Source organism: Porites lutea, chromosome 8 (genome assembly GCF_958299795.1).
Source record: "Porites lutea chromosome 8, jaPorLute2.1, whole genome shotgun sequence".
Classification (NCBI taxonomy): domain Eukaryota; kingdom Metazoa; phylum Cnidaria; class Anthozoa; order Scleractinia; family Poritidae; genus Porites; species Porites lutea.
In genome coordinates this window covers 12,468,843-12,478,842 of record NC_133208.1, presented here as the reverse complement: position 1 = coordinate 12,478,842, position 10,000 = coordinate 12,468,843, and the positions used below count along the sequence as shown (strand labels likewise).

The window sequence follows — 10,000 nt, the reverse complement described above, 5'->3', positions numbered from 1 at the left end:
ACATCACCAAACGAACGGTATAAAGCAAGTTCACATGAGCGCCATAACCACAGTTCAAACATGTAGCGGACATACCGACATAAAGAGGAAAAACTGGACCCCCTTGTTTAAACGGTGGATAGCGCTATCCACTGGATAAATCTATTTCAGTGGATAGCGCTATCCATCGTTTGAACTACTGGGGCCTTATCTTTACTTTTAGTCACAAAACGTTATCTTGATGTCAGTATCGTTGTGTCGGTGGTGTCAACTTTAAATACTACTTACGGCTTTCCAATTTATCACTTTGATCATTTCTTATCACGGGCCCAACAGAGATTGTTTGCTGTAAAGAATTACTTAGCAGGTCTCGCCTCTTTCTTTTCATGATTTCGTTGTTCACACATCCCTCTGCACAGCGCGAGTCACTGTCATTCTTGCGGCAGGATTGAACGTCACAGTGCAAATACACCAAATCATCCGGGCCAGTGTATGCAGGGAAGTAGAAGGCGTCTAAAGTGAATCTCTGTACAGCGTTCTGGTCGTAGTCAAACTCCAGGGTATCATCACTGTTGCAACTACGTGAAGCAAACAAAACAGAAGCTTAGCCCTCTTCTATGAAGAAAGCGTACGGGCGTTTTCTTTGTGATGGGCAAAGGGGAGGGAAGAGCGGGGCTAGCGATATAATTTCGGTTGGTAGTGCAAGAGTCACAGGAGACAGGAAGGAGACATGGGAGGGACGAGACAGGTAACAACAATCCGTAACTTCTTTCCTCTTCTCCTTACCCACTTCGTTCTTTCGCGTAGTTACACCCAACTACCAGAGTCCTTCAGTCTGTTGTTTTCTAGTGTAAAGTAAGGAAAATTGTTTCTTAAATCTGTGTCGTCTCAAGTAGCGCTGCGCGACGACACAAAGAACGGCCGCGAAGCAGACTAGATGAGAAGAAAAGGACCCTTGAAAGTCGGTTGCAGTGCTTACCCGTCTTTGATGAATGTATAAGAGTCGCTAGCCTCTGGGTCAGGCTCAGGAGTAGCCCAACATTTTACAGGAATTATCACCAACTGGGAATCGTTGGACACGACTTTCACCTGCAGGTACATAGGGTCATTGAGGTTCAAGTTTACAGGGTAGCTGTCGTATGGGGTCTCGTACTGATCCGTCTCGTACATGTCCATCATATAGGTAAAGTTGCCATACTCAACTGTAAATTGAAAAAAAAATACATCTTAGATCACCATTAGGTAAAAGGTACTAAAGCCTTTTTAAGCTCATTGATAAACTGGAAAGCGAGGCAATTTGGTTGAGCTAGGTTAAAGTCCCGCCCTGGTAGTCTTAACGGCAGTTATCTCTTAGCCTGAACAACAAGTGTTTCTGATCGAGATGTTTACGAAAGTTGAGCGAGAGCGAAAAAGAAAAAAGAAAGAAAGAAGGGGAAGGGGAAGGGGAAGGGGTAAAGAAGTTTCCTTTTCCCCCATCCCCCTTCATTCCTCTTTCTTGCCCTCTTCTCCACTTTTTCAACTACAGCTGTAACTCGAGCGGAAACGCTTTGTCCGCGAGAGGAGGTAAAATGAGCCCGCCCTCGCCCTCAGGTTTGTTAGTCAGGCAATGACCATTTTAAGCTACCGACGTAAAATACAGACTCTTTACCTATGCCTTCTTTTTATTACACTCAAAAGAGTTCATAAGGAGTTCGTCTTCAAGTAGAATAAATAATTTTTTAAGGTACTTTTGAATTCTAAGCCAAAAGCCAAAGAGGTGGTTCTTGCCCTTTAAGTGTCTTTTGGTGAAGAATTGTGATTGGACATTAACCTACTGAGCAGTACTTGAGGTCTGTGGATAAACTCCTGAAGTGTAACCAATCAAATGAAAGCTATTGCAAAATTGGGTTTACTACCGTTTGAATCTGTGGATAACTCCTTTCCAAAGAGAGCCAGTAACAAGCACAATTTATGAGTTGTCATTAAGTCTTGGTCGCTTTGTTAGGGCACCGAACAGGTGATTTTAAAGTCCCTTGTCTAGGGGTGACCTAACCATAGCTGGAGTTGTTTCTCAGTACAATAACCAAACTGGATTTTCTTTCGGTCTTAGTAATGGACTTTTGAAATTATGTGAACTGGAAGACTATCTGGAGCACACAGTTAAGAGCTATGTCAAGATATTTGCTATCTTTTTTAAAAGCTAAAACTTTTGTTTGCATACGTCGAATTCCAAAAATTTTGGTCCAGTTTTGTAACTCAACGCTATATTTAGGTATTGAAACTGTTTCCTGTCGTCTGTTTTAAAGGATGTCAAAGATGGACATTGATTGAAACTAGGAAAAGTTGGGCCAACTTTTCCAAGTTTTGATGCTATGCCCGCAAAAATCTCTAAAAAATTATTATGGTTTGTGCTCCCTGATGAAGTTCATAACTTTACAGGAGCATTTTCAGTAATGATTTCAGCACGGAATTTCGTGTTGCTAGGTGGTATCCAAGCACGTGACCTCTGGCTGCAAAGGGCCTAGTGACCAACAACAGGAATATCATCGTGACATAGCCACTTTAAGTTCACTTCCTCTATCAGTAAGGTATTAAATACAATTTCAAGTTCTTTACCTGTCTTGGTGTAGATAACTTTCTCGCGTGGAGAGAAGTTGACGACAGACACCAAAGCGGAACTGGGATAGGAGCATGTGAATATAAACTCTGTGGTAAACTCTCTGGAAATCCCTTCGCTGTCTTCGCCGCCTTCATCACGGCTCTTAACTATCAGGCTATTTTGATAAGTGATTGTGTCTCCTTCGGCGGTGTAGTTAGTCTTGCACGAATCAAGCGGAGTGTTCATCATTAAGTGTGTATTGTTAAGAGACCCGTATTCAGACAATGGGCAGTCATCATCCTTTAGAGTAACTTTGTCGAGGTCAATTTTGACGATTGGTGCGTACTCCAGTGTAACAATCATTTTGTCTTTTGTACACTCCACAGTCAATCCTGCAAAACAAAACAATTATGCGTATTTCTACTAGAGCAAGGTGTTGTCTTGGGGCCTTTTTGCGATCTTGCAGCTCTCGGAAGGCCTCACGGGATTGGTTTGCAACCAGTAGGAAAACCAATAAACAAACAAAGTTAACAATGCAATCTGGGTCCAATTAAATTAGAGGTTCTGAAGAGCTGCAAGGCTTCTGGGGCCTTTTTTCTTGTTAAGGTAAAGCATTAAATTATATCAGCTATTGAAAGTTCCAACTAGCACAAAAAATAGATAAACCAATACCATACAGGACAAAAACGGCAATTGCCTCACCGAAGCCCAAGACATTCTTACGTGGTGGAGAGAATAGTGTGTAGAACTGTCCAGCCACATAGTCGAAGCTGGTCCAAGCAGGAGGAAATTCCGTAGTATGCGCCTTATGTAAAATCTCTCACAAGATCTGGCATACAGGAGAATGGCTCATACTATGGAGCCAGTCTCTGATCACTACCCTTTCCAAGAAAGGTAACCTAAAACAGTGCAAGAACTATCAGCCTGCAATGCCACCCAAGTAAAGTCATGTTAAAGTTACTGTTACAGTGCGACTACTGTAATCGGGGCCACTTAGACAAAGTTGACCAATCAGATTAGTATGTGTAATCAAATGGTGACGAGTGAAATTAGGGAATAATTTCACGCGCGTTTTGTCCAAATCCTTATAATTTCCCGAGCCTTTAGGCGAGAGAAATTATTAGGATTTGGACAAAACGCAAGTGAAATTATTCCCTAATTTCACGAGTATACCATTTGATTACCCATTAATATCATGGGTGACGAATTACGTTAGCAATCTTAAATTTTTTGACATATTTATCCTTGATCGTATCAATCGAGAACTCCTGCACTCTCTCGAACGTTTAGAGCTTAAATTTGGCTCAAGTTCAGAATTTTTCGACAAAATACCTGTTAGAATCATTCTTGATGTGCTCTTTCGTGTGTTCAGGTTTTCTAAAGCGTCTTTTTTGCCCTGACATCTTCATTCATGACATTTTAAAACTTCGTCGCCATCTTGACACTGAGACGTACGGAAGGTTGCCATGGCAATTTTGTAATTTCACATGTGAAATTACAAATTAACGCTGAAATTTCGCGCCAAAATTAAGGAGTATTTCGTCACCTATGATATATGATAATAACAGTACATTCCAAGAAAGGTGGTTGTGGGCCAATCGGCAGCTCGTAAAGAAACAATAAGTTACTCGAAGCACAAGATTTAATTGTTGATAGAAAACTTTTTTAGAGAAAACAAAATGTTTCACCAATGTTTGTCCGTCAAAACCTTACAAATAACACCCGGAGATATTTGTTTGACACAAGCTGTTATTTTGTCATCTACCATCTATTTCTCCGCTACCATTGCCGCGCTTTGCAATAATATTACCACCTCAAGTCCAAAATTTAACTAACGATTACGTGTTTTGCTTGCGTCATTTACTCTAACCTCTCGGGAAACATGTAGTTTCTTCAGTTGGCTGTCTGTAGGTTGCAATTGGTTGATTTCGATATATGTTATGTTGTTGATTTCGGTCATGATCGATAACTTTCTCCGGGAATGTAATGTTGTTTTCCTGTAATCCGATTGGTCAACTTTGTTTAGGTGGCCCCAGTTATAGTAGACGTACTGTAAACAGGCTAAAGCCTCGGGCAGAAACAATCACCAAGGAAGAACACGAAGGCTTCATAGCAGGACGCAGTACAACAGAACAGATCTTCAACCTTAGGATACTGTGTGAGAGGTACCTCCAACATCAACAAGACCTCTATCACGTCTTTGTTGATTTTAAAAAGGCGTTTGATAGAGTATGGCACAAAGCTCTTTGATCTTCTATTACGCTTTATAAATTAACGCCAACCTGATCCAAGTCATAGCCGAGAACCTCTACAACAAGGCCACGAGTGCAGTCTACCTCAATGGCGAAATAGGAGACTGGTTCAGAACCACAGTCGGAGTCAGACAAGGCTGTCTGCTCTCACTGACTCTTTTCAACATCTTTCGCGAGAGAATTATGACTGAAGCTCTGGAAGATCACAAAGGAACAGTTAACATCGGAGGCAGAACAATCACCAACTTACGTTTTGCCAATAACATTGATGGATTGGCAGGAAAAGAGGAGGAACTAGCCTCTTTGGTGAATCGCCGTGAAAAAGACCTACTCACCCTTTGGAAATTACCTCAGAGAAGACCAAACTGACGACAAACAACAACGATGGAATCAGAATTGACATCCGGGTCAACGGCGGACGATTTGGCTAGGTTGGCCTCGGCGCAGTCGTCACAGATCAAGGTTCCAAGCCTAAAGTACTGTTCAGAACAACAGCATTACTAGCGAGACTGGAGACCTTCGGAAACGACATGTATATCTCTCTTAACTCAAAGATCAGACTCAAATGCATTCTGTTTGTCTCGGTTATGTTGACTCCTGCGCAACCTGGGCATTGACAGCGGATACCCAGAAGAAATGAAGTCAGTGTCACATAGAGAGACGGGGAGACGAAGCATCCAAGTTGTCATGATAACTATCCCTGGATAAGGAACATCAGCCTGGTAAAAGGTCCTTTTTACTTACCTTCTAAAGGAGTTGTTGGTGCATCCGTGGGTTCAGCAGTTGTTGTTGCTGCATCAGTTGTTGGTGCATCTGTGGGTTCAGCAGTTGTTGTTGCTGCAGCAGTTGTCGGTGCATCTGTGGGTTCAGCAGTTGTCGGTGCAGCAGTTGTTGGTGCATCTGTGGGCTCAGCAGTTGTCGGTGCAGCAGTTGTTGGTGCATCTGTGGGTTCGGCAGTTGTCGGTGCAGCCGTTGTCGGTGCATCTGTGGGTTCAGCAGTTGTCGGTGCAGCAGTTGTTGGTGCATCTGTGGGCTCAGCAGTTGTCGGTGCAGCAGTTGTTGGTGCATCTGTGGGTTCAGCAGTTGTCGGTGCAGCAGTTGTTGGTGCATCTGTGGGTTCAGCAGTTGTCGGTGCAGCAGTTGTTGGTGCATCTGTGGGTTCAGCAGTTGTCGGTGCAGCAGTTGTTGGTGCATCTGTGGGTTCGGCATTTGTCGGTGCAGCAGTTGTTGGTGCATCTGTGGGTTCAGCAGTTGTTGGTGCATCTGTGGGTTCAGCAGTTGTCGGTGCAGCAGTTGTTGGTGCATCTGTGGGTTCAGCAGTTGTCGGTGCAGCCGTTGTCGGTGCATCTGTGGGTTCAGCAGTTGTCGGTGCAGCAGTTGTTGGTGCATCTGTGGGCTCAGCAGTTGTCGGTGCAGCAGTTGTTGGTGCATCTGTGGGTTCGGCAGTTGTCGGTGCAGCAGTTGTTGGTGCATCTGTGGGTTCAGCAGTTGTCGGTGCAGCAGTTGTTGGTGCATCTGTGGGTTCGGCAGTTGTCGGTGCAGCAGTTGTTGGTGCATCTGTGGGTTCAGCAGTTGTCGGTGCAGCAGTTGTTGGTGCATCTGTGGGTTCGGCAGTTGTCGGTGCAGCAGTTGTTGGTGCATCTGTGGGTTCAGCAGTTGTTGGTGCTTCTGTGATTTCAACAGTTGTCGGTGCAGCAGTTGTTGGTCCATCTCCCGATGCAACTGTGGGTTCGGCAGTTGTTGGAGCTTCTGTGATTTCAACAGTTGTCGGTGCAGCAGTTGATGGTCCATCTCCCGATGCAACTGTGGGTTCAGCAGTTGTTGGTGCAGCAGTTGTTGGTGCATCTGTGGGTTCATTAGTTGTTTCATCTGTTGGTGCAGCAGTAGTCTCACCTGTTGGTTAGAAACGAGGTTTTTTGGGCAATCAAGAAGGTCTGAATACCTCTATAGGATTTGCATCTTCCCATTTTGAGAAACTGCAAATGGAAATCTTAAATTTTTGTTTCAGAAAAAAACATCAAGGTGTACATTTCATCAGTGTGCTTACTTGCTGAATAATAATGTTGTGTAATAAAGATTAAAATCCCTGCGCAGCGTAGTTCCTTCATGTTTATTTAAAAAGTGTAAAATCGACGCTGTTCAAAAGTGTCTTAACGAACGTTTCGGCAATGCTGCCTTCTTCAGGGTACAAGAGTGAATACCATTAAAAAGTTCGTTAAATTAGCTCACGTGCCCGATTGGATACTCGCGCGCTTATTCTGACTGGTTAAGAAAATTGGCCGGAGAATTTTTCGGCTATTCACGGTCAAGAGATTTTTTCTGCGCCTCGTTCCCAGTCGTCCTCACCTGACAAGCTTGTCAGGAGAATTTGCGCTCGGTTTCGAGCGTCCTTCGCTCACTCGAATAGCGCGAACTGGCCTGGGAACGAGGCTGATTTCTGGTCACAAAGAAAAACCAAAACGGTCAGGAAATTGCTGAGAACCACTCTTGTGCTAAATAAGATATGAATGGAACAAAAACAAAGAGGATGAAATAACTCTTCGGATTTTTGTCGATTTTGGATCAGACAAAAAACGAAGAAGTGTAAATATCCCAAGGGTACTCCTTTTTTTCAGCCTAAAGGGATAAGTGCCCTTTTTTAGGGTCTTGAGTCTTTAACAGGGTATAAAATTTCACATAAAAAAGAGTGTCTTTTTCGGCCGGAAGCATTTAATTAGTGTGAAGGATTGGGAATGAGCGGTCCACACATTTGGTACCAACAATATCTTTCCAAAAAACCATTTCTATGATGTAACTTTAAAAAAATATTTATATGTATTGTGTTGCAAACCGAAATATCGAGCAAATATAATTCACCACTGGATTTTTGTTATCTCTCCTTACATGTTTTGACTCACTCTTCTTGCCGTAAGGATATAGAGGTTTACTGTCTTATTAATTCCGTAAAATAAGGTTTCATGTCTTAAAAAGGGTAGCGACATGGACTATTTCTGTCTTACTGCGCTTTTCACAAATATGCGAATTCTGAAGTTCAAAAGCCAACTGACGATTGCGTTTTTCGTCAACAAAACTTTACTTTCACGCGTTCAAAATGTCATGGTTTGTGATTTGTGATTGGTGGATTTCGATCCGTTTTGTGTGTCTCTGTGTTTCAAGGCTCGTTGCTTGTGATCGTAATTATGATTGACGGCAGCGAAAAACGCAATTGTGAAGGCGGCTTTTGAACTTTAGAGTTCGCATATTTGTGAAAAGCGCAGTAAACAGGGTCAGGGTTGGAAGACATCAGAGGCACATCTCTACCAGCCTTTCATCTTTAACCCCTGGTAAATATGTGTATTATTACCTTGCGCCTGAACTCGCTGTGATCCAATTAAGACATCTGCAAAAGATATGAACTTTAACTTATTAGCTGTTTTTACTGTCCCCCACCAGGAAGGGGGGGGGGGGGGGGGCTGAGGACTTGGATTGAAAATGTTTAGTTAAGATGAAAACAAAATGACCTCCATGGTGGAACCGACTTGAAACTTTTTTCATTCATTACGGTCATAGACAAGCGTGTTTTTTTGGGCGCCCAGAAACAGCATCCTAATTTCTTCTGACGTGGCTAGCCGGTAGGGATGTCTCCATATCTAGCGGCAAGAAGCAGGCTACTGCCTTTGCAGGACGCGCCGGTTTTTTAGGGCAAAGGGAGATTTCGAGGACTCGAGCGCACAACACGAGCGGAGAAAAGGATTCAACGTGGACACACTGCAAATTATAGTAGTTGTTAAAAAATATACCTACGTGTCGTAACTGTTCATCAGTAGGAGGCCTAAAATGTGTGCAATTCCACAATTGGTTTCGACTCCATTAAATCCTATACCAATATTGCAGAACATTTTAGGTGGAGCTACCCACAATGTGAGCACTGTCACGAGCAACACATACAGCTGTTTCGAGAAAGGTTGTCGGAAAAAGTGCACGCGACTAAACCCGAAAGGTATTGTGGGTGGTTTTTAGTTCACTGTTTTTCAAAGAAATTTCAAGAATGGCAAAAGAGGCCATGGACATATGTTTGCGAGTGCTAAAGGAAAGCAACAAAAGTAGCTTCGACAGCTACAGTGTCAGGAACAAGTCATTGATCATATCCCATATTACCTTTCAGGATTGTCGCGTGCACAGTTTCAGACAACCTTTCTCGAAATAGCTGTATAAGTGAGGAAAATAACGCAAAGGATGAGAGACTAGTACTCCTCTCCCCGTGGCGTGTTTCCCTCGCGCGCTCTTTTAAAACTAACCAAAGAGAAAACTAACTGGCGCCTAGACTAGACGTGGCATAAATACGCACCCTATGGCGTCTCTATTAATTTAACCTCAACGCCTTTGAGAAACGTTATTTATGCTCTTATGAGATACTTACAGAAAGTCAGGGTCAGTAAGGTGAAAATAAAAAGTCTGCTTCCCTCCATTACAGCAATCTAAAGAGAACTAAAGGAAATGTTATGACTCTCGTTAATTGCATTACTTTCTATATATGGTCCGGCATTGAATTTATGCGGCTTTTTGTAATATCTTTGCTGCCCTCGGGGGTGGGGGGCGGGGGGGGGGTAGCTCACCGCAGTTTTATACAGGCAGGCGCTGCCTCGAGGTCCAGCCCCCTACCTTTCTATATACCACTTTTGACTGAAAAGGTAGCCCTTTCGTTTACTTTCTATTAACAAATGTTACACCTTTCACGTACCTAGTGTAGCGCTTTGCATTCCTTTTACGCAAAGCGTAATTATCACACGGCATGTCTGAAAACCAGCTTGCTGAGCCATTTACCTTGTTTAAATAAAGTTGATTGATTGATTGATTGACTGATTGATTACGCTGTGGCTATATGGCCGGTAACCGGTAGGGTTTTCAAAACACTAAATGACCGGCAGTCCGGTATTTTCAATAAATTTGACTTATCTAAGAATCCCAACCAACCCAAACTATCATATGTCGATTAAGAAAAGTCAAGCGGTCCTAAAATGCCTTATAGATCTTACGTCTAGCGTTGGGTTTACGCTGGGCTCAGAAAACGAAACCATGTTTTGTGACACTTACAACGTCGACTGCCGGTCAAGGGTTTTATAAATACTAAATGACCGGCAGTCCTATATATTTTCAATAAATTTGACAAATCGAAAAAAATCCATCTAATCTAAACTATCATATGTCGATT

The 10,000-nt window shown here is 43.0% G+C and overlaps 1 protein-coding gene across 2 annotated transcripts in view; it reads right to left on the bottom strand.

The window, feature by feature from the left end:
• LOC140945065 (uncharacterized) overlaps nucleotides 1-10,000 on the bottom strand; it is a 16,126-nt gene that overhangs the window by 1,752 nt on the left and 4,374 nt on the right. Inside the window, exons 2-7 of one of the 2 annotated variants that reach the window (XM_073394133.1) lie at nucleotides 9,209-9,276; nucleotides 8,153-8,188; nucleotides 5,554-6,702; nucleotides 2,575-2,949; nucleotides 959-1,181; nucleotides 268-557 (exon numbers count right to left, since the gene is read on the bottom strand). In XM_073394133.1, coding sequence (XP_073250234.1) covers nucleotides 268-557; nucleotides 959-1,181; nucleotides 2,575-2,949; nucleotides 5,554-6,702; nucleotides 8,153-8,188; nucleotides 9,209-9,257 — 2,122 coding nt within the window. In that variant the 5' untranslated portion in view covers nucleotides 9,258-9,276. The remainder of the gene's footprint in view (nucleotides 1-267; nucleotides 558-958; nucleotides 1,182-2,574; nucleotides 2,950-5,553; nucleotides 6,703-8,152; nucleotides 8,189-9,208; nucleotides 9,277-10,000) is intronic. The other variant, XM_073394134.1, reaches the window with a different exon arrangement.